Source organism: Pan troglodytes, chromosome 15, assembly GCF_028858775.2.
Source record: "Pan troglodytes isolate AG18354 chromosome 15, NHGRI_mPanTro3-v2.0_pri, whole genome shotgun sequence".
In the NCBI taxonomy this organism is placed as follows: domain Eukaryota; kingdom Metazoa; phylum Chordata; class Mammalia; order Primates; family Hominidae; genus Pan; species Pan troglodytes.
Window position 1 is genome coordinate 79151988 of NC_072413.2, and position 25416 is coordinate 79177403.

General features: G+C 35.7%; 1 protein-coding gene across 7 annotated transcripts in view; it reads right to left on the reverse strand.

The window, feature by feature from the left end:
* Nucleotides 1-778: 778 nt before the first annotated feature.
* Nucleotides 779-25416, reverse strand: part of GTF2A1 (general transcription factor IIA subunit 1) — a 45368-nt gene continuing 20730 nt past the window's right edge. For 6 of the 7 annotated variants that reach the window (XM_024348825.3, XM_024348826.3, XM_016926520.4 and 3 more), the window contains 5 exons: nt 22041-22116; nt 20742-20875; nt 17144-17464; nt 10174-10263; nt 779-4976 (listed from right to left, as the gene is read on the reverse strand). In XM_024348825.3, coding sequence (XP_024204593.1) covers nt 4869-4976; nt 10174-10263; nt 17144-17464; nt 20742-20875; nt 22041-22116 — 729 coding nt within the window. In that variant the 3' untranslated portion in view covers nt 779-4868. Of the gene's footprint in view, nt 4977-5724; nt 5993-10173; nt 10264-17143; nt 17465-20741; nt 20876-22040; nt 22117-25416 lie in introns of all 7 variants that reach the window. The other variant, XR_008539060.2, reaches the window with a different exon arrangement.

Below are 25416 nucleotides of genomic sequence, written 5' to 3' on the forward strand. Positions count from 1 at the left end.
AAATCTTGTCATTTTACAGCTGGAGAAACAAAAGCCAAAAGCTTAAGCTTAATCAAAGTAGGGGCTTGAATTAAACTGCAAAATACAAGATTTGCTGGCAATAAATAAGATATCTTTATTATGATTATGTTAATAGTTAAAATTTGCATGTTTTCTAGATAGTCTGTTAACAGGATAAAAAAATACAAAAAGGCGAGCTTCTTAATGATTCAGCTGAATTAACTATAAAATTAAAATACCTGCTAATTATTATCTTCTAAAATAACACAAAATATATTCAATACGCAATACAAACCTCAGTAATCCAATTCTCCTAATATGCAATTATTTATAACCTCTGAACTAAGAGGAAGTGGTTTGACTAAACAGAGAAATAACAATGTTTTTATCCTAAGTAATCTATACTTTGGAGTAGAAATACTTATTTAATACAATATGTTAATTATTAATATTTCACAAGGAGTAATCTTTATTTTGAAAAACAATGTTAATTATACCAATTTTTAGTTATAATTTGTTAGTGTGAATTCGCCCAACCTAAACTCCTGTGTGCCTGGAAAATACAACTTTTTAAAAGCTAGTATTAATAATTTGTAACACAGTTTACTAATTCAAATTGACATCTCAATCTACTTATCTTTAAGGTACAGAATTTAGCATCTTTTTGTTGTTGTTAAATGGAATTCTCATTAACAATGTAAAGCATTTTCCTTTCTAAATTGTATTTTAATCAATTATCTATAACAATGCCATATACTAGTAAGCAAAGCAAGCAACATTTTTTTTAAATAACATCTTTAATTAAAGTTTTTGCAAAGTAGAATATTAAACTTAAAATAGGTCTTAGTACATCAAAATACTAAGTTCTCTAATTGTATTCCAAGATGGTCTTTAAAACATAATATCCCATATATCACAGAAGAGCAACCTTGATCTGCAATGAATTTTACAAACATAATAAATATATTTACGCCATTACACATAACAGTATGTACAACAGCAGTTGACAATAGTAGCTCAGAACAGCAAAAAGGATTAGCCCCGCCCCCCAAGTCATAGTCCTGATGTAGACTGGACTGATTAAGGAACCTTGACTGAAAGAGTAGTTACTAACTCAATGTGTAGTAACTTCCCTTAAAAGAGAAGAGAAAAAGTTTTTTTGTTCCTCAAAATAAACAAAAATGTTAGTTTGGTGTGTTCTTCATTAAACCATAGACAATGACAAAAGACAAGAGTAAGGCAGGCTTAAAAAGGGAACAATATAAACTTCGTAATAATTTTCATAGCATAATAGAGGACTAAAATGCAAAGCTATTTAACAAACTCATGAGGAAACAAGTAAAGCAACTATTTTTTAACTAAAGAATTCAAAATCTGCTATAGCTGATTCTGACAGGTAGGTGAGAGAAAGACATGCAATAAAATGAAAATGTACAAAGATGGATCAACAAACTATTACATTGCACAAAAGCTTTAAAAAAAAGTTCAAGATGAAATAATCGGAAAAACAGGAATTTTCTCAAGTAGAAGAAAATGCTAAGTCATAAAGAGAACTCCCAAGAGGAAATTATGTCTGTTTTCCTATACAAGGGGTATTTACCCTCTGATAAGAATGGTGACATTATTGCTATGAGAATCAAAAATTACTCTTAGAGGGAGACAACTCTTTTCATTCCTCCATAAAAGCCAGGAAAAAAAAAATCTTTGATTTTCATTATAGCAAAAGAAAATATTCATATAAAAGCTATATGTTATTTCCTAAAACCAGAATCTATTATGCTCATTAAGCACACATTTTAATTACTACACACTGCTCAAGTCTTGATGTAATCTTAGAACAAGAAAGTGGCTTTGCTTTTAAAAGAGGCAACAGTGTAAATGTGACATTATGATGGCATTTTAATTAACAGAAAGAAATGTGAACATTTAAAAAATAGAAAAGCCCAATATAAAGATCCCCCTCACATAACAGACATTTTACTCTAGAAATTAATTGCACATTAAAGAGTTGTTTTAGCCATATGTGGCACTCCACAGAAATTAAACATGCTCTCAGGCATTCAAATGGTCTGATTACCCAAATGGCCACCAAGCAAGAGTTTGTATACTGAAAGGCACACATTTCCATGTTTTATCTTGTAATTTTGTGTAAATTTTCCTTAGCACTGTTGATTAATGTTAATTTAAGTAAAAGGTGCCATCGCCATCTGTGCAAATCTAAACAAATCCTCTCCAGAAACCATTACTTATTTTCATAATACCAAGTCTGAACTATTTTCTGCCTTTAGATAAACATGCTACTTTCATTTTCAAATTCTGAAAGTGGAAATCCCTTGCCTTTTCAAAGGAATGACATTTTAATGGAACCTAATACGAAATGATTTGTTAAATACAATGTTAAAAGCATGATTAAGAATTCAAGTACAATAAAAGATAAGCAAGTGACATTCTTACAGCAAAAGCTACTATAATAAAACTAAAACATGCTATTTGATTAAAAAGGACATGATGCAAATAACATATAAGAGCACAATTTGGTATGCAATGTAGCTTGGACCAGCTTTCAGAATTTTCACAGGTAAAAGAAAAGCATTTGCCAAGTATACCATAATTCATATGCAATACGCAGGTGCAAATACAAATGGTTATTTCCTGCTTCAAAAATAACAAAATAACCACTCTGAAAGCAGTGGTTGTTAATATTTGAAAAATAAAGTTATAAAAACAGGCCAGTATACAACACTACTATGAATATGAATGTTTGTCTACATAAAGGGCCCAAGACAAGCTGAATATCATACAGTAATCCAAGTTTCAGTAGCATAAAAACTACTAGATAGCCAAAGGGTTTCACTTAAGCAACGCTGCAGCACTGCTGAATTTTTATAGGTAGTTCAGGTCACTGACTTCCTTACTGAGTAAATACAAACCTACTAGCAACTATATTGAAGAACAGTTGAACAACAGCACTTCTGTGATGTTACTCCCTCCCATTTCCTCTTCTCTCAGTCTTATTAATAATAATATATATTTTAAAATCTCTGTGTGCTTTGAGAGTCGCAGAATAAACAAACTTCCCCTCAAAAAGCTAAATTAATATAGTCAAAATAAAAGCTGTATTACCAGTTATGGCATCTAAATAAAATCTAACTACTAGCATGCTAGACACCACCATTAACACCAAAGTTTAGAACATAAGTTAAAGAGATCAAGGTGGTAAGCTGGGTGGGAAGTAGAAAAAAAATTTTTTGCCTTATTTTAAAGTTAAAAGATTTGTGTTAAAAAAGAAACACTATATAATAGCTCACAGTTTTCTTCTCTGTAATGTACTTTAAAAAGTGTTTGTGTGTTACTTCTGAAAACGCAAAGGCAAAAGGAAGACAAAAACTGAAGATTAAAAAAATATATCAATATACAAGTAACCTAAACACATGTAAATTTTGTCAAGATAAACCATGGAAAGTTGAATTCGTTGTAAGAACACAATGGTGAAGACAAGCATTCCTGCAGTTCTCCCAGGCAGCGAATTCACACTGAACACAGCAGTGCCATATTGTTCTTCAGAGCCCCTTACAGAATACAGACCTATGCATTCTTAACATACATATTACATTTCTATTATTTTTAATATACAAGTCAAATTTCTATGCTTTCTTCCCAATGTGCAAACTGGAGCCAACGTCTTTATTTTCAATGGCCTGGAAGGGCCACCAAATGAAAGAGAGGTAACTTAGTGGCCCACCCACCTCTTCCCCCCAAATTTTCCCCTCAAATTACAAAGTTGATTTTAAAAACTTGTTGAATTAGAATAATAGATTTTTAAAATTCTTTACTAGTAAACACAAGAAACTTTTATAATTACTAAATTGTTTAATAAAAATCCAGGTCCTCACCACCTGCCCTATGCTAATCAATGCACAGACTGTTAACTGAATGTTTAGCTTAAAAACTAAACACATTTATAAGCACACACTTCAGCCCAACAGGAAAAGTCTACATATATTCATGTGTATACAATTTCAGCTAGATGGTATGCTTGCAAAATAAAACTATATTCCTGAGGAGCTAGTTTGGGGTTTCTTTTTAAGGTGTGGCACTAAAAGAAACAAATTAAGTTTTTCTGTAAGGAAATTAAAGTTGTGGTTTCAATTCCACTGAACTCAGACAAGACCCAAGTCTTTAATTACATTTAATAAGTATGAAAACCTAATTAAAATAAATATTCATTCCTGGGTCAAATTTTATCTCCAAACTATGATCACTGATAACTTTAAATCTTAAATAGATGTTTCATAAAGCTGGAAAGGAAGAGGTATATATCACTGAGGGAGAATAGCAAGTAAAAATATTTAAGACCTATTATGAGAGTTTTAAATTGTTTTCTTATACAAGTGAATTAAAATTCAACACAATTCTTACCCTTTTGTAAAAAGCTCACACGCAACTTTTACCAAATATAACCACATACAATAAGCAGTTTCAGTTCAATCTATCAAAAGGGAAGTTTCTTCAGTTCATTCCAACAAGTATCTTCTGATTGAACCCAAGTTGGAGGAAGGAATATAGACAAAGCTTTACATGCTAATTACCAGTGGCAGGTACCTGTATTTAAAATCAACAATTATGGTTTTCCTACACAAAACCCCAACCCTCCCACCCAACAACCCCAGGTGCTACAGTTCCATGGCTTGCCAGTAAGTAGTGTCTATGTTGTCAAGGTCTATCTTTGTTCCAGTAGCTTTGCTTCTACTGCGCTTTTCTGACATGCAGAAATGAAGTTTTGGTTGGCATATGCCCCAAGTTTCAAACTGTCCGCTTTACATTTTTTTTTAAGTTTCTTTTATTTATAAAAGAAAAAAAGCAACTCTTCACCATTCTGCATCTCCAATGGCTTTGGAAAATATATAATCTCTTCCATTAAGATTCATAATGCCATCCTTGAGATGAAATTTCCATTTGTTTTTACTTCTGTGTATCTAAACAAAAACAACATTTTAAAAATTGAGAGATACAATCAGAAAACAGAGAAAACAAGTAACAAAAAACCCATACACACACACACGTACACACACACCCCCCCACAAAACAGTATTTACAGTATTGTATTTGCAAATTGGTTTGTTTTTGTAGAAGAAGGGTCTCCTATGTTGTGCAGGCTGGGCTCGAGCTCCTGGCCTCACGTGATCCTTCTGTCTCAGCCTCCCAAAGTGTTGGGATTACAAGCGTGAGTCACAGCACCTGGCCTAAAAATTGGTTTCTTAATAAAGTTTAATTTCACCAAAAAGAACAACCAAAAAAAAAAAAAACCACACACAAAACTCACTCACTAGGTGGGTCTAAAAACAAATTTATCTGTAATTAGTACTATTTTATAGCTTTTAGTACTTGTGTTCATTAAAGTAGTTAAAAAATATTTCTTTACAAAATGTCTTATCTCTCTACCAGGTTTGCATATATATTTTCAAGGTCTACCTCAAAAAGACTATCCTCCACAAAGCTTTCCCAAATCTTACCAGCTAAAACTATTCTTTTCCACTGTTAAATTCCCAATGGTATTTTCATTGACATTTCTTACATTATTTGTAAGTAATACAATTATGGACTCATTTCTTCTACCAAAATAAAACTCCTTATAGAGTTCTCAAGACCTAACTACCATGGAACCTTATACATAGCAGTATTTTAAAAATACATCTAAAGGATGCTAATCATCCAGTCACTTACAGCAGATTTCAAAAACTATGTACATCCACAGTTAAACAAAAAGAGCTGAAGGGTAGGCTCTGGGCACTCCCATCTTTGCCTTCACTTATAGTCCTTAGTTGTTTGTAATTCCATGGATTTGGTGGGGGAGAGGAGTTGTAAAACTTAATGAACTGAAGTGACCTTTCTTCCTTTTCCCAGTAAGTCACACTAATTATTTAATGTTCAAGTTCCACATCTTCTGCAAAGAAGGCCCCATGGTTCTCCCTATTCTATGATCTAAAGGTACCTAAAAAAAAAAAAAAAAAAAAAAATCAACTAGTTCAGGCTTTCATTTTCAGAAGAAATGACAGATTGGATAGGGTTCAATGGTTTGACCAAGTGTATACTGCTACTAAGTGATAATCATGATTTTCAAGTCTTGGTCCAGTACGCTTTTACTAAATCAGTCTGTTTCATATAATAATGCGGAAATGCTCAACAGGTACAGATATTTTCTTTTTCTTTTTTTTCTTTGAGACAGAGTCTCACTCTGTTATCCAGGCTGGAGTGCAATGGCACGATGTTGGCTCACTGCAACCTCCCCCTCCCAGATTCAAGTGATTCTCCTGCCTCAGCCTCCTGAGTAGCTGGGATTACAGGCACTCACCATCACGCCCGGCTAATTTTTGTATTTTTGTAGAGATGGGTTTCACCAGGCTGGCCAGGCTGGTCTTGAACTCTTGACCTCAGGTGATCCCCCAGCTCGGCCTCCCAAAGTGCTGGGATTACGGGCGTGAGCCACTGCACCCGGCCAGGTACAGATATTTTCTGAGATCTCATTCCTAAAATTCCATGGCCTAACCTCCCAGTGCAAACATTCTTTATGACATATTCCTGGCAAATGGTTGTGCAGTGTCTGCTTAAATACGATTAGAAACAGTGAGCAAAGAATTTCAAATTAAGTTATTCCTTTTTGGAACAGCTCTCTTGTAAAATCTTTCAGAGTTTACCCTTACGGAAATCTGCTTCTCCAACTTCCATTTATTGATCCTAGCTCTGCTTTTTGAGACTTAAAAAAAAAAATCACTCAATCAAACAACCTTCATCTTATTTGGAAACTACTCTCATGTTCTTCTTCTGGATTCAAACTTTTCTTACTTATTAAAGCAAAACAAAGCACAATAAAGGTAAAACAGCAGGTAGGGTAGAGACTGTTGGATTAAGAACTAATTATATCTCTGGTCTAAATACACTACATAAATGCTAAATGTAGCATCTTAAGATTGATGACTTGAATGTCTAACGGACATACCAGACTTGGCATGTCCAACCAGCTCCACATGCAGCTTTTCCTCATCTGAACTGATGGTATCACCATCCTTCTTTCAGAATCCTCATCAAAAAATCTCAAGAGTCATTCTTGATTCCTTTTTCTTTTCTACCACAAATCTCAGAGTCAGGAAATGCTGTTAACATTCTTCCTTCAAAACAAATCCAAAATCCAACTACTTCTCACCAACTTTAATACCATCACCATAGGCCTAGTCATCATTATCTCCCATTTGAATTATTATAATATCCCCCTAAATAGTCTTGTTTCAGCAACCTCTGCTTCCTCCTCATATTATGCTCTCTACAAAGAAAGCAAAGTAATCCTTTCAAAATTTAAATCAGTTCGTACCATTTGTCTCACTGAAACCTTCCAATAACTTTCTGATTCACTTAAGAGTAAGAGCCATGTCCTTACAAAATCCTTACCATCTGCCTTCCCTTACCTCTCTACCTACTACTGTACTCTCCTCTTCCCTCACTCCAGTCTAGCCACACAGGCCTCCTTGCTGTTCCTCACATACAACAGACTCTGCCACCAGATGACAGGGCTAACTCTTTCCAAGTCTTTGCTAAAATGTCATTTTCTCCAAAGACCTACTATGACTATCCTATTTAAAACTGAAACCAAACCTGTCCTCTTTTCCTGCTCCTTATTTTTCCATACCGACTATCAGCTTCTAACATATAAATATTTTATTATGTTTTAAATAAATAAATAAATCCTAATTTATTATGTTTTAGAATCTATCTCCCCTGATTGGAGTAAGCTTCCCAATGGCAGGGACTGTTCTGTTTTGATCATTAGTGTATCTCAAGCTCCAAGAATAGTGCCAAGGGACATCATAAACAGTATTTGTTGCACATGAAAAGAGCTGTCTCCCCTTTTCTTTGATTTCCTATAAAGTATTATTTATTCTACAAACGTGTATACAAATGTATTTCCAGCATGAACCAAGTGACTGCAACCAGAAAGACAGTGGGCTTAGCTAGACAAAAACAAGAAAGTGATGAGTAGCCAGGAAATAAGAGATTCTATAGACAAGTAAAGAAACTGACTGCATTCTGTCATAGGACAGGACAATTTGCAAAAAATAAATGTACGAAAGTTTCATGGGCCAACTAATCCACACAGTCAACACTGAAGTCATGTTGGGTAATAAATGGTAAATATTTTTATATTAATAGAAGTACAAAGTCACAACTAAAAAGCAATCTATTTACCGGCCCTAAGCCCTTCATGAAGGAATGTTCTTAAAGCCAGGAGAAAGCCCTCTTAAATTTCCTAATTAAAAATGTGTTAAAGCAAGTTTACCTACACCTGATGCTATTTTCGCTAAATGCTGTATCAGCCCTTATCCACCCACACGTAAGCAAGAACTCTACCATATTATTAGCATTTAACTAAGATTCTGATTTGATTGGCAATACAAGCTTTATTAGTCGTTCTATGATCTCTTCTAAAATTGACTCATTGTTGACATTCTAAAGTTAAGGCTTCAAAACTACATTCCTGAAATTCAAGTTGGCTCAAACAATATCCAACCTCATTTTGCGCAGTCAAAGAAAACTGCTGTTCTTTACTATTGGCTAAAGACATCAAGCTACCACCCCCCTCCAATCTTCAGAGCAATTCATTTGATTCTCAAAATTAGACCTCTGCAAATTTTAAAATTATTTATCATTCAGCACACCGTTTAGAGCTATTTCCCACTTACTAATTTAAAACAGTAAAGTAATGTCTCTGGGAGCAAAACAAACCAATTTTAACATTTAAAATATTATGAGTACAGTTTGTGCCAAAGGAGAATACAACCATTGTCTTAAAGTAGGAAGACACTTAAAAGTATATTCTTCAGTCAGGCTAAAACAAAGGTCCTCGCTTGCCTGATAAATCTGACATCTCATCATGAAATTGTGTTCTGGATAATTTGGTTGCAAGGAGATCCTCTGAGACTTCCTAACAATAAAGATTTAATGGTATCTTTTGTTTTAACCTCATAGTCTTGCTCTATGTGTATCTAACAGGAAATTACATTTATTATACTGCACATGGTATATGGTTTTAAGAATAGTCTCTCAGAAGTCATAATGCACAAAAATGAATGCTGTGAAACTCTCAATGACCTTACTGTCGTCATTCTATAACTTCACTGGTAAAACTAGCTTAACTCCACCTTTTTATTAGTAAATAAGATCCATAGTATTGGCATTCTCCCTATAGATCTGTTTGAAGTAAGCACGGCTACTTATCACATTCATTTCCATAAAAGCAACAGAATTAAGATTTTCTTCATCTATAAAGGAAACTTCATGCAAGCCATGAATTTTACATGTTCATAACTACATCGCCAGGGCCTAGAATAGTGTCTGGTAAATTTCTGCACTCTATAAATGTTGAATAAATAAGCTTTTGTTACAATTTTCAGCATTTGGTAAAGATCTCTACTAAAATTATAAATGCAACGTAATATTTGCATGCATTATAAATTTAATGATTGTAATAAAAAAACTGTATTACAATTTAAATGTCTTGAAAACAAAAATCTCAGAAATAATACAAATAAATGTAACAAAAATACTTGGAAAGAAGCACCCTGTCTAGGAATTAAGAAAATAAGGAATCAATGGCTAGTTTTCACGGTATCTGGTTTAAAAATTCCTTAATGTTAGCAAACTACAGCAAAGTTAAATAATTTTCAGTAAAAACTTATGTTTGTTTTTAGCACTGTTCATTGCCTTAGTCTTTTCCTTAATAATAAAAACAGTTACAGAGATTCAATTGAACCCTTCTAGTTTTGAGATAGTTGAGGCTAAATAGAAAACAGAATTATCTCATTGAGTTAGCTATTACCACAAAGGACAACCTCAAAGTGGCTGTTTACTCTGCTTACAAGTTCAAAGACTGTCTAAATAGAAAAAGAAGATCGTAGCTCTTTTCATTTCATTCATAACTTATTTTTCAAACACAAAGCTAAGAAATTAATCTTTCATTCTATTAAAATAATCCACAAAACTCTAACAGGGTTTTCGTACTATTCATAATGAATTTAAGAGGCATGAATCAGCTGCCCAAATGTTTCAATAAGGCAGAAAGAATAATGTAGGGAAGAAATTACAACACAAATAACGTCAGTAATCTGAAGATGACATCCTTACCTTATCATATTGGCATACAACAACATTTTCTGTGTCAAAGAGTTCCTGTCCTTCCTCATCACTCACATCATCTTCACTATTGAGGGGCTCCTACAAATAAAAGGAGAGTTCTTATTACTATAAGGCCTTAATATTCACTAAAAAAAAATATATAATGACCTTGATGTTCTTTGAGAACCAAATGCCAAATGCATATATGTACGCCATGAATTTAATATTGTCAAATCAGCTGTTAACAGTTTGCCAATATTACTGAAATGTAAGAAATTAAATATAATTAAATTAGCTAAGCTATGTAATTTTTAAGTCTGAAAAGATGTTTATCTTTATTTTCTTCTTTCTTTTTTTGAGACACAGTCTCGCTCTGTAGCCAGGCTGGTGCAATCTCGGCTCACTGCAACCTCTGCCTCCCGGCTTCGAGCAATTCTCCTGCCTCAGCCTCCCCAGTAGCTGGCACTACTGGCACGCGCCACCACACCCAGCTGATTTTTGTGTTTTTAGTACAGACGGTGTTTCACAATGTTGGCCAAGATGGTCTTGATCTCTTGACCTCGTGATCCACCTGCCTAGGCCTCCCAAAGTGCTGGGATTACAGGCGTGAGCCACCACACCCGGCCTATCTTTATTTTCTTTATTCTTTAAAAACAGTACAAGATGATAATTCTCTACAATAACTGTTTAAGATGCCTAGAAAAGGACCTAATATGAAGGTTCAAAAGAGCTAATGGCACTATGTACTACAAATCATATAAAACAGAAAACAGTGGAGAAATTAGAGGAGAAAAGAAGAGCAATGCAATAGGCTAGCAGTCTGCCTTGCTGTCTTTACATTAAAGAACTTGGACTCTAAATACAAATCAGCATGTTTAGCATGATGATGGTTATGGTAGAGGTATGAAGCAGAATTAAGATTCAGACTTTTTTTTTTCTTAAAGGCAGAAAGTAGGAAATCTCAGCATTAAAGAGAGTTAGGGGCCAAGATAAAACCTAACTAGAGCATAAAATAAACAACCATGTTAAATTTCGCTTCAATTGTGACAGAAGATAGAAGATGTAACTGAGATTTCTAATAAATGCAGAAAGAGAAGACAAAAGTAGAGAAGACAATAATCAAGACTATATTATGGACAGGCACAGTGGCTCATGCCTGTTAATTCTAGCACTTTGGGAGGCCTAGGCGGGACAATCACTTCAGGCCAGGAGTTTGAGACCAGCCAGGGAAATACAGTGAGATGCCACCTCTACAAAAAATAAAATTAGCGAGGTATGGTGGCATATGCCTATAGTCCCACCTACTCAGGAGGATGAGGGTGGGAGGATTACTTGAACCCAGGTGGTTGAAGCTATGAGCCTTGATCACACCATTGCACTCCAGCCTGGACAACAACCTGAGACTCTATATCAACAATAAGAACAACAAAAAAAAATTATTATGTCTAGGCCTATACCTACTTACACAGGTGTGTATGTATAGATATTCTTTAATTTAAAATAGGTATCATCAATGTAAAATGAAAAAAATTTTCTACACCAGGCGTGGTGGCTCACACCTGTAATTCCAGCACTTTAGGAGGCTGAGGCAGGCAGATCACGAGGTCAGGAGATCGAGACCATCCTGGCTAACACGGTGAAACCCTGTCTCTACTAAAAATACAAAAAAATTAGCCGGGCATGGTGGCAGGTGCCTGTAGTCCCAGCTACTCGGGAGGCTGAGGCAGGAGAATGGCGGGAACCCAGAAGGCGGAGCCTGCAGTAAGCCAAGATTGCACCACTGCACTCCAGCCTGGGCAGCAGAGTGAAACTCCATCTCAAAAAAAAAAAAAATCTCTGAGGTAAAATTCAAGTTAACAACATTCACTATTTTAGCATTTGTACATGTACAATTCAGGTGCAATGAACATTTACAGTGTATATAACACTCACCACTACCTAGTTCCAGAACATTTCATCACTCTTACCCATTAAGCTGTCACTCCCCATTCTCCCTGTCCCCTGGCAATCTATAATCTGCTGTCTGTATGGATTTGCCTATTCTGGATATTTCATATAAATGGAATCATATAATATGTGGCGTTGTGTGGCTGATGTCTTTCACATAGCATGTTTTCAAGGTTCATCCATGTTGTAGCATATACGAATACTTCATTCTTCTTATGGCTAAATAATATTCCACTGTTATCAGCTGATGAACATTTGGGTTTATACCACTTGGATATCATAAATAGGGCTGCTATGAACAGTCACATACAAGTTTTTTGAAAAACATGTTTTCAGTTCTCTTGTGTATATATTTAAGAGTGGAACTGCTGGGTCATATGGATAATTCTATACTTAATTTTTGAGGACTATCAAACTGTTTCCCACAGCAGCTGTACCATTTTACATTTCCACCAACAATGCACAAGGGCTCCAATTTCTCCAAATCCTCACCAGCATTTATTTTCTCTTTCTTTTTTGAGTATAGCTATTCTAGAAGGTGTAAAGTGGTTATCTCACTGTGGTTTTCATTTGCATTTCTCTAATGACTAATGATGCTGAGCATCTTTTCATATGCTTGTTAGCTATTTGTGTATCTTCTTTGGAGAAATGTCTATTCAAGTTCTTTGCCAGTTTTTAAATTGCGTTATCTTTTTGTTGTTACGCTGTTTAAGAGTTCTTTATATATTCTGGATAGTAGATCCTTATCAAATACATGATTTGCAAATATTTTCTCCCAGCTACTCAGGAGGCTGAGGCAGAAAGATCACTCCAGCCCGGGAGGTCAAGATGCTGAGGCTGCAGTGAGCCACGATCATGCCACTGCACTCCAGTCTGGGCAACAGAGTGAGATTCTGTCTCAAACAAAAACAAAAACAAAAACCACCTTTTTAATCTACAAAGTCCACTTTTTCTTTGATTGCTTGTACTCTGGGTGTCATGTCTAAGAAAACTGTTGCAAGCGGCTGGGCACAATGGCTCACGCCTGTAATCCCAGTACTTTGGGAGGCCGAGGTGGGCAGATCATGAGGTCAGGAGATCGAGACTATCCTGGCTAACACAGTGAAACCCCGTCTCTACTAAAAAAAAAAAAATACAAAAAATTAGCTGGGCATGGTGGCGGGCACCTGTAGTCCCAGCTACTTGGGAGGCTGAGGCAGGAGAATGGTGTGAACCCAGGAGGCGGAGCTTGCAGTGAGCCGAGATCGCGCCACTGCACTCCAGCCTGGGCGATAGTGTGAGACTCCGTCTCGAAAAAAAAAAAAGAAACTGTTGCCAAAGCTATGGAGATTTACCCCTATGTTTTCTTCTAAGAGTTTTATAATTTCAGCTCTTAGATGTAGGTCCCTAATCCACTTTAATTTTTGTATGTGGTATGCCGTAGGGGTCCAACTTAACTCTTTTGCGTGTGGATATCTAATTGTCCAAGCATAATTTGTTGAAGACTATTCTGTCCCTACTGAATAGTCTTGGTTGATGTTAAAGTTTTGCAACAAATAGCATAAATAGCAATATTCTATTTTAAAAAGATTAAGTTTACAGATCCAAAATGTTTGAAAAGTGAAAGAATGAAAAAAGCTGTACCAGGCAAATTCTAACCACAACAAAGCTGGTACAGCTCTAACAGTATCATACAAACAGACTTCATGGTTAAAAAAAATTACTAGCAATAACTTAAGACATTGTATGATCATAAATGGTTCAACTCACTGAGAAAAAACAATGAATGTTAAACTTACATGCACCTGTTTTGAGGCTCAAAATACAAAAAGGAAAAATGGCAGAAAAACAAGAAGAAATATATCAACTACCATAGTAGGAAACATGAACATATCTCACTCAGTAGTAAAAAATGGATCAAGTGGCCAGGCGCGGTGGCTCATGCCTATAATCCCAGCACTTTGGGAGGCCAAGGTGGGCGGATCACGAGGTCAGGAGATCGAGACCATCCTGGCTAACACAGCGAAACCCCATCTCTACTAAAAATACAAAAAATTAGCCGAGCGAGGTGGCGGGCGCCTCTAGTCCCAGCTACTCAGGAGGCTGAGGCAGGAGAATGGCGTAAACCCGGGGGACGGAGCCTGCAGTGAGCAGAGATAGTGCCACTGCACTCCAGTTTGGGTGACAGAGCGAGACTCCATCTCAAAAAAAAAAATGGATCAAGCACACAAAAAATATCAAGGATACATACAGAGCATCTGAGCAAACCTACTGACAATATAAATCTAACAGACACATACAAATACCAAACAAGTGCAGAAAACACATTCTTTTCAAAGCATATACAAAAACTGACCAAATCAAGCAAGTCTCAAGCAATTTCAAAAGATTCACACATCACACAGATCATATTCTCTACAAACAAAACAGTTAAGTCAGAAAAGAATAGAATGGGGAAAACACACTAGAGAGAATAAAGCTAAAAGTTTACTCTTTGAAAACATTAATAAAATCAACACATCCCTGGTAAGACTGAACAGGGAAAAAAAAGATGGCACAATAATTATATTAGGAATGAAGATGACAAAGGATTCTGGCATCAAAAAGACAATATCATGATTAACTTTATGTTAATCAACTTGAAAATTTAGATAAATATATAGAGAATCCTAGAAAAATATAACTTATCAAAACGGTCTCAAACAGAAACAAAATACTTGAAGGGCATGAGATTACTAGACCCAGGTATCTGTAGTGGCATGTTTTAATAAATATCAACAGAAGAATTAAATACAATCTTTGAAAAAAAAAAAAGAGTTCAAAATACAGGAAACATGTCCCCAAATTCATTTAACAAAGCTACCATAACTGAAAACCTTGTAAGAAGAGTATGAGAACAGAAAATCACAGACAGTATCTATCAATCATAAATATCTACAAAAAAGTCCTCAACAAAATGAATTCAGCAATTTATAAAAAGAGAAATATAAAATGATCAAGTTGTGCTATCCCAGGAGTACAAGATTGGTTTACAAATAGAAAATCAATTAATGAACTCTATTATAAATAACATTACATGAGAAATTGTACAAATCATTGCAGAAAAGGTGTTTAATTAAATGCAACATTCACTTACAGTTTAAAAAACAAAGCAATGCAAAGAAGGGAATTTACTTAACCTGATGAAGATATCCATTAAAAAAAAAAGAAAACCCACAACGAACATTAAACTTAACAGTGAAGCATGGAAAAGATTACTTTTCAGTTTAAGAAGAAGAGAAGAGTGCCTGCTATCACCATTTCTAATCAATACTGTTCCCGAAGGCTTAGCCAATGAGCCACAAAAAACTGCCATTCTTCATATAAGATGTGAAAGTCTACACAGAAGATACAAAAGAATCTACAGATACATTATGAGGACTAACAAAAGACATTAGGACGGTGGCTGGTTCAAGGATGAATATTAAAAGCGCTACATATTTCCATCCTACCAATAAACTGGAAAAGGTAATAAAAACATGTTACTTCGAGTAGCACTGAAACTATGAAGAATTTAGGGGGAGGAAATGGGCAAGAGACCTCAATAAGCACTTCTATACAAAACACAAATATCAAATAAATATACAAAAAGAGGCTAAAACTCCTAAGTGAGGAAATGCAAACTAAAACCAAAATGAAATACTATTTTCTACCTACCAGACCAGCAAAAATCAGGAAGCCTGACACTATCAGGTATTGATAAGGGGGTATGGACATCTGCACAATTATGTACTGAATGGCAGAAGTGATTTGGCATTTTATTATAAAGTTGCAGATGTGCATGACTTAGGAGCCAGAAGTTCAATGTTCGGTATAAAATTTAGAGAACCTCTTGCATTTGTGTCCCCAGAAGACATACACTACAATATTTTATAACTGTTTGTAACAGTAAACAACAAGAAACAATCCTGATGTCCACTGGATTAGAAAAATTGACAAATAAAATTATGGTATATTCAGCAATGAAAATAATTATAGCTATATGCAACAACTTGGATAAACCTCAGGAATATCATTTTAAGGGAAAAAAAACCAACTTGCAGAAGAATACGTAATTACTTCATTTACGTTGTAAACATGCAAAACTAAACAATATGCTATTTAGGAATATAAATATATATGGTAAAATATAAAAGCAATTAATAATCAACACAAATGTATGAGCAAAGGTACTTTGATGGCCTAGGAATGATGGGATTAGAGAGAGGCATCTAAGGCACTTTAAATAATGGAATTTTATTTTAACTAGATGGTGGGCACCAGGATGATTTTTATCTTGAAACATTTCTATTCATTTGTGTCTATTCAATATTCAATAATAAACTATGTTTTCTTCAGAAAAAAAATCACTTAGATAATTTAGAAGAACTTTGTACTAAGAAACAAAAAGACTGCATTTTAGGCTAACGAAGGCAATTAACAGTGAAAATTGTGGTGGGACAAATAGTTTTTGGAGCCTAGTAACTAAGCTGAAATAGTGAGGAAAACAAAGGCATATTTATATGCTTCTAGAAGAACACAGACATTAAGGGTACATAGGTTTTTAAGGAAGTGGTATAGAACATGGACCAAAAGATTTTAAATATTTAATAAATTTGTGACATTTGGTTCTTGAGTTTGCTCTCTCCCCAAATGTTGCCACGCTTTTTAAATTACTGAAGCAAAAGATTAACCACATCTATTTATCTACCAATGTCTTATGTTTAAGCCACATTATAAATGCGTAAGCCAGAGTTAGAATTACCTGTACTCTTTACTACACATATTAATACAATTTAATTTGTTACACATTTTTTATTACCAGCTATATGAAAGTTATATTTTATGAAGATAAATATAGCCAGAATATAAAAACCTTACTAAAGTTAAAACAATCTAACTTTATCTTTAAAATCTTATGTTGTACAGCACCTAACAGTCTCTGAAAAAAACAGGATATAATTTATCAGTTTTGTACCAACTAAAAAAGGAAATAATCAAGTAGATTATTTTAAGTATGTTACTAGAAACTTACTTCTTCCACCTGCCCATCTTCAGCTCCATCTTTCTCTTTGTCTTCCTCCTCATCATCATCATAGTCTTCTTCTTCATCTTCATCTTCTTCAGATGATGTATCCCCAGTTCCATCAACTTGTAAGACCAATGGAGCTTGTGTTTGAGCAGGCTGGGCCTGCGGTTGCTGCTGGCCAGTTGTAGTTATCTGTGCTTGGGCTGGTGTAGGTGCTGCCACTGTCGTAGGTATAACTTGAGTCTTATTTCCTGTAAATAAGATTTGCTGAGGCTGGATGATGACACCTGTCTGTGGTGAAATCCCTCCAGGAAGAGGAGCCAGCACCTAAAGCAAAAGAAAACCACGTAACAGTAACTAGTTAAGAGGATCAAGTATGGTACACAGAAATAGAAACAAATGCTTAAGATTCACCAGAATGGCCATATTTCATACACAGTTAAAAACTACCAAAGTACAAAAGCAATTAGTTTAGTGACCCATTAAATTTCTATTTTATCAAATTTCTAGAAAATAAGGATTTTCTAAAGATAACTGCTTCATTTATTGAGCACATACTATGTATATGCCAGCTACCAGGACAGAAGTTATACACTGCCTTCACATGAAGAACACTGGACTGAGAATCTGAAAACCTGGGTCTACCTTTTTTTTTTTTTTATAGATGGAGTCTCGTTCTGTCACCCAGGCTGGACTGCAATGGTGTGATCTCGGCTCACTGCAACCCCTGCCTCCTGGGTTCAAGCGATTCTCCCACCTCAGCCTCCTGAGTAGCTGGGACTACAGGTGCGTGCCACCATGCCCGGCTAATTTTGTTATTTTTAGCAGAGACGGGGTTTTACCATGTTGGTCAGGCTGGTCTCGAACACACGACCTCATGATCCGCCCGCCTCCCAAAGTGCTGGGATTACAGGCGTGAGCCACAACGCCTGGCCAACCTGGGTCTACTTTTGTCTAAAGTCAGACATAAATACAGCAGACGCAAGTCATTTAACTCCTCTTGGCCTCTGTTGTTTCACTGTCAAACTAGGCTCAATGGTTCTCAATCCTGGCTGCAAATATGAACCACCTGGCAGCTTAAAAAGTACTGATACCTTGGCCATACCCCTAATATTCTGACTCAGTGTGAGATAAAAGCTAATTATTTTTCTAAAAACCACCAGATCAGATTTCTGAAGTTCCTTTCCAGGTTCTGCATCTAGGATTCTAAAGTAAGCCACAACTTGAAAAAATATATACTAACAAATATTAACTATATGTATTACAATAAAGGAGGAGGACTAGATGCTTGTTACTTGCCATTAGGTTCAAGGAATGCAAAAATAAGACACAGTATTTCCTTTAAAATGCTTACACATGGTGTAACAACACAAAAGACAAAAAAAATGGTATAATAGACAAAGCACTAACAACTCAAAAACACAGAAGATGTAGTACAAATATGACGCAGTGTTATGGGAACACAAGAGAGTGTACCAAATTCAACTTAGGGGACAAAGCATGATCAAATATTACTTATATTATTAGTAAGTAGTTTCTGTTTGTGCTTAAAGGCAGCGGTCCCCAACCCCTGTTAGAAACTGGGCTGCACAGCAGGAGGTGAGTGGTGGATGAGCCAGCATCACCACCTGAACTCTGCTTCCTGTCAGATCAGCAGCAGCATGAGATTCTCATAGGAGCAGGAACCCTACTGTGAACTGCACATGCAAGGATGGAGGTTGTGCACTCCTTATGCCTGATGACCTGAATTAAAAGTTTCACCCCGAAACCATCCCTGCTGCCCAGTACATGGAAAAATTGTCTTCCGCAAAAACCAGTCCCTGGTGTCAAAAAGCTAGGGGACCGCTGCTTTAAGGAGATTAGCCAGGTTTTTCTATTTGTTTGGGGGAAGTGCAGGGAGTTGCCAGACGGCATTCTTAAGAGAAGTGTAACATCAAGTGAAACCCAGAAGTGACAGCAGTACATAATTTTGGAAAGATGTAAATAAACTGGATTAATAGTACTGCTCTGATCTTGTCTCTATCATCATACTATTTTACTGACATTTAAAAAAGAGACAGACACATAAACATATAAAGTACATAAGTTCCTCAAGAAAATAACCATTCCTCTTTCATTTTAGTGCTCACAGCACAAGAATATAACACAAGTAGATCCAAGTGTTTATTTTGATGTAAATGCAGCTAAAGAAAATAACTGGGAGCATGGCAAGAAATAAACCTGGAGAGTTCAAAGAAACAAGATCCACAAAAAGATTTTATAAACCATGTTGAGTTGTTTAGGCTCTTCTCAGTAGGCAATGAAAAGCTGTTAAAAGTTTTAGGATTTTTAGAAAGACAGGCCAGGCACAGTGGCTCACGCCCATAATCCCAGCACTTTGGGAGGCAAAAGCGGGCAGATCACCTGAAGTCAGGAGTTCAAGTCCAACCTAGACATGGTGAAACTCTGTCTCTATTAAAAATACAAAAATTAGCTGGGCACAGTGGTGCGTGCCACTAATCCCAGCTACTCAGGAGGCTGAGGCAGGAGAATCACTTGAACCCAGGAGGCGGAAGTTGCAGTGAGCTGAGATTGCGCCATTGCACTCCACCCTAGGTGACAGAGAGAGACTCTGTCTCAAAAAAAAAAAAAAAAAAAAAAAAAAAAAAGGATGACTATAAATCAGCCAGGTTGGTTAGAAGGGCAAAAGATGAGAGGCAGAGAAACCATTAAGAAGACAATGCAGCATTTTAGTGACAAATCATGGACAGTATGAACTAAGGAAATGAAAAAAGAGGCTGAGAAAAAAACAGTGTCAAACATATTAAGGGACTGCAAACCATGGCAAAACTGCAGTTAAAGAAAAAAAAAAGGCCGGGCGCAGTGGCTCACACCTGTAATCCCAGCACTTTGGGAGGCCGAGGCGGGTGGATCACAAGGTAAGGAGATAGAAACCATCCTAGCTAACACAGTGAAACCCCGTCTCTACTAAAAATACAAAAGTTAGCCAAGTGTGGTGGCGGGCGCCTGTAGTCCCAGCTACTTGGGAGGCTGAGGCAGGAGAATGGCATGAACCCAGCAAGCAGAGGTTGCAGTGAGCTGAGATCGCGCCACTGCACTCCAGCCTGGGTGAAAGAGCAAGACTCTGTCTCGAAAAAAAAAAAAAAAGAAAAGAAAAACTATTAACAAGAATTGGTAGGGCTTGATACCTTGGATATTAGAGGTAAGGAAAAGGGAGGATTCTACACACCCACTTCCAGTAAGCATCATAAAACTAGGGTCATGTCTGCGTCATTCACTCCTAAATCCCCTGACCCTTGTGAATACCCCGAGACTCAGTAACTGCTTATTGAATAAAGGCTGAATGACCAGCTTAGGAAGCTGGAAGGAGAGTGCTGCCACCTTCGAGGGGATGATGAAGGATGGGCAGAGACAACAGTAATTGTTTAATACATGTTTAATACATGCTGAATCTAAGTTAAGCTGTATACAGGAGAAATTTGAAACAACTGGGTCTGTAGCACTGAAAAAGTCTTTTGTGCATATAAGGAGAGGGAAACTACCCAGGGAATACATACAGAATAAAACAGAACCCCATACTGATCATAATAGAAAATTATTTTACCTGCTGTATAACAGGAGCTTGTACTCCACCAGGCTGCATTTGTGGTATAACCTGTTGTTGTAGAACCACTGACTGCTGAGGCTGAAAGATATATTGGGCACCATTGGCTGCTCTGACCACCTGAAGAAGCTGGCCTAAAGCAAAAAGCATGCATTCCGAGTTATCATTTTAGCAGTGACCATCTCAAAAGAAATGAATTCATATTTAATTTCATACCACCAAAGGCACAAGAAATTATCAAGAAAACTAACAATTTTATTAAAGGTTGTCATTCATACACAGTATGCATAATCCTGCCCTTCTCTGACTTCTCGCCATGTTCAAATACATTCCTTAAAATGTTTTATTCTTCATATTTACATCCTCATTCAGCTATTTCCAACAAGGTTTTAACAACAGATTATGAGACTTGACTAAAGCTTACATTATCTTTGCTAACCTTAGGAGTGAAGAAAGCAGTAAGATCAGACACTTCGGGAGCTGTTCATTTTTAAAGCTTTAAAGGAACAAAAGCTTAATAGCTCATTTAATATCTTGAACCAAACAAAGCACCAAAGAACTTTGCTTCAAAATTGGTAAAAGCAATAAAAGTTCACAGAACCAGTTATCATCATTGTCATACAATTCACACAGAATCAAATTCCCCCAATATGTTCCTTTAGATAACCCAGAATCTTGAATTGATTAAAAAGCAAATTACATCTTATTAAAATATGTAGCAAGACAAGCCCCTAATTTCACAAATTTACAAATTAACAAAAATAACATACACAGAATAGAAAATAAATAATAACTATATAATCAAGATTATAGGGAACACTTAAAATCCATGTAAATAAATTTTTCAAGCACCAATATGCCAAAACACATGAGCTAGACATTGGTCTTTTGTCAATGAAGAGATACTATGTATAATAATAGCATACAATAAATTTGCTCTTAATATGCTCTAGGAATTACTTTGATATCACAAGTTCAAATAAGTTTAATACTCACTTGGCATGTTAAATGTGTTCAGTAAAAAACTAAGTAAGCATTTTTATATAATCATACTTCAATAATAGGGTTATCATGCACAGATCAAAGGTTCAAGTACAATTTTCATCTTCTTTACTGTATCCTCAACAACGATTACAGTTGTATGTGTTACAGCCCTCAAATAAAGTTATTTTAATAACCTAAACCAAATGGTAAAAGAAATATTAGTATTTTCTGTCTTTCAAAGAAGACAAAACCTAAGGGCTAGATAGTACAATTTTCTGAATTACATTTTAAAATGGTTCCATCATTCCTAATTACCTGAGTTTGTTAATATCTGCTGAACAGGAGTCACACCTGCAGGGAGTGCTAAGGTAGCAGCTGTAGCAGCAGCACTCTGAAAAAAACAAAGAAAAAATATCAAAACCACATACATATATAATACTGTTTCTCTCTAGCATATTTTAATAGTGTATGAAACTTTGTGTTTATAATATACCAAAATTTAAAAAATCTAGTAAGGCTAAATCCCATTTTATAAAATGGTACAAGACTGACCAACCTAGCCTCCAACCTACTAAATTATTTTAAGCAGTTAAATACAACAATATAATTGGGTTTTTTCCCCTAGAGAAGGTGCTCTAAGTAAATCTCACAGGTACTGCAGTTTTTTTTCCTTCTTGTCCCATCAATCTTCTTTAAGGTACCAAGCCTTCCTATACTCAATCTAACCTACACATTTTTAGACAATACCCACATTAACAATGCTGTACAATATATGAAATGGCTATTTCATTATTGCTTCCTTTCCCACTGTTTCCTTATCCCCATTTCCTTGAGATAAAAGTATAATTATCTACTTTTTAGAATTCTTAACTTTTAAAATTTCTACTAAAATCAACAGATATCTATAAAGAACACTGTATCAGAAGACTTCACTGGGAGTACAGCTGACAATTCTTCTAAGATGTCATATTAGCAAAGAAAAAAGGGACATACTGGCATTATATTCTAGGTGAAACATGTATTAATAACAGATTAATACAAAAGATCTGTAAATCTTAAGTCAAGTCACACCAGGCAGACTGGCTCACGCCTGTAATCTCAGCACTTTAGGAGGCCCACGTGGGCAGATCGCTTGAGCTCAGGAGTTTGAGACCAGCCTGGGCAATATGGTGAAATCCCATTTCTACAAAAAATACAAAAATTAGCTGAGCATGGTGGTGCACACCTGTAGTCCCAGCTACTTGGGAGGGTGAGGTGGGAAGATGGCTTGAGCCTGAAGGTGGAGGTTGCAGTGAGCCGAGATTGTGCCACTGCACTCCAGCCTGGGCAACAGTCACAAACTTTAGTTTCAACATTTTGAAATCAAGTTAGTATGTGACACTTAAGTTATAAAGATATAGATGGGATTATATTATGAATTTCTTTAAATCCAGGACAAATTCTTGACTTCCTGGAGAGTTCTGGAGAGTTTTCTCCTCCTGTCCTCCCGCAAAGAATTATGCCATTCTCTGGTTTTTTATTCTGCACTTTAAGTATTTTCCTGTATCCCACTATAGCTACACATTTTGGTAGTTTTTTCCCTCTCTTTTCAATCTTCTTTAGCTACCAACCATTCATACATTCAATCTAACCTATACAGTTTTAGAACTACCCATATCTGGAAAAGCTTAAAAAAATAAATATAACTGCTTTGGAAATGCTAGTGTCAGATAAGTCAACAAACATAGAAAATTATTAAACTGAGTTAATAGTTCAACTACTGTCTAGTCTGGGCTCTAGGTACATAGCTTTCCAAGAAAATACACTTGTTGTCACTTGACAAACCTAAGTAATTTCTACATCTTGGGCCTGAAATTCCCACTGTGTCTCCGGAATTTAACTATAGCCCACCCGGGTGATTCGTATTTAAGTTGGATACTCAATTACCCAATTTAAGATAAATCTTGGCTATATAAGCAAATTAAAGGTTATCTAAGTTTAAGGAAAATATTAACCACCACATACTATTAAGAAATATTTAAAAAGAAAAAAACAAAAATATTTACAAATATTAAGTGCCTATAATTCCTATTTTGAAAAACAGCAATTCTCCCTCTACCAGCAAACTGACATAGTAGTTTCCATATAGAATACACGACCCAATAACTACCTGCACACCCTCCACAAATTCAAGCTGCATAGCATATATTTGCTGAGTCATGTACCATACACTAACCACCTTATACTTAATAACTATTAAAATTTCTTCTTGTATTCCACAAAACAGCCCAAACACAAATAATGCATTAGACCAATCATTTCATAAAAAAGAACCGAAAACAATGGTTTTCTAGAAGTTCCCTGAAATAGCCTTCTACTATATTATCTCACGTTTTTATGATTAGTTCATTTCTAATGCAAACAGAGCCATTAGAAAGAACAAATATATTTTTGCTATTTCTGAATCAGAATAATGCAAACCCACAAAAACCTAAAACACTTTTATTGGTACAGAGCCTATACTGATTATGTTCAGAAATACATGAAGGAAACACTGACTAAAAACAACAAAGTAAAATATAAAATATACAGAAATGTTAAATCAATTTTCCTGAGTAACTGACCTATGATTTGTTTAAATACATATGCTCTTTAGAATAAAGGAGACTTAACCAGTAAGTAAGAGATGGACCACTAATTTTTATCCCAGAAATAACTTATTAATTCAAAATTCTCTTCCACAACATTTAAAATTCTTTTAGAGGGGCCTACCACAAGAGACTCTGCCAAAATTTGTTTTAAAATAATGTGAGTTATTCCCTAGGATATAGTCTTAATAACATCAACTACAATAAGCAACATATAGTGAGACTTTTTTTTTTTTAAGGGTGGAGGTTAAAAAAAATTGGGGCCTTAGACTTAAAATGGAGTTTTTTCCAATAAAAAAATCTTGTGAGAAATAACAGGCATGAAATTTTTTATTTTCATGTAAACGAAAAGATTCTAGAAACTGCAACTACAAGTACGAACAGAGATCCTCGATATTTGTGAATTTAAAAACTGCAATTTCTACTATCATGTAGAAACTTTCAATTCTGCCACAGTATGAATTTGTGAGGCTGGTAATGTGTAGGAGGAAGTCATCTGTCTAGTGGGTAAGCCCTTCTTATCTGGCTTATAAACCACAAATGAACTTTGTGATTCAGTATCACTCACAAAGTAGAACTGATCTTTTCATACACTGCTTTTTGGTTTAAAAAAAAACTTGAGGCTGGGCGTGGTGGCTCACGCCTGTAATCCTAACACTTTGGGAGGCCGAGGTGGGCAGATTGCTTGAGGTGAGGAGTTGGGCGACCAGCCTGGCCAACATGGTGAAACCCTGTCTCTACTAAAAGTACAAAAAAATTAGCCAGGTGTGGTGACATACACCTGTACTCCCAGCTACTCAAGAGGCTGAGGTGGGAGGATCACTTGAACCTAGGAGGCGGAGGTTGCAGTTAGCCAAGATCACACCACTGCACTCCAGCCTGGGTGACAGGGTGAGACTCCATCTTCAAAAAAAAAAAAAAAACTTGAACGGAGGGAAAAAAAAATCTCATTTCTAGTACTAACTAGTTACATAGGTTAAAAGATCTTTTTACAAATATTGATTCTTTCACCTTTAAATAAAAGTTTTGGCTGAAGAATGAAATGTAAGAGCTGAGTCACCACT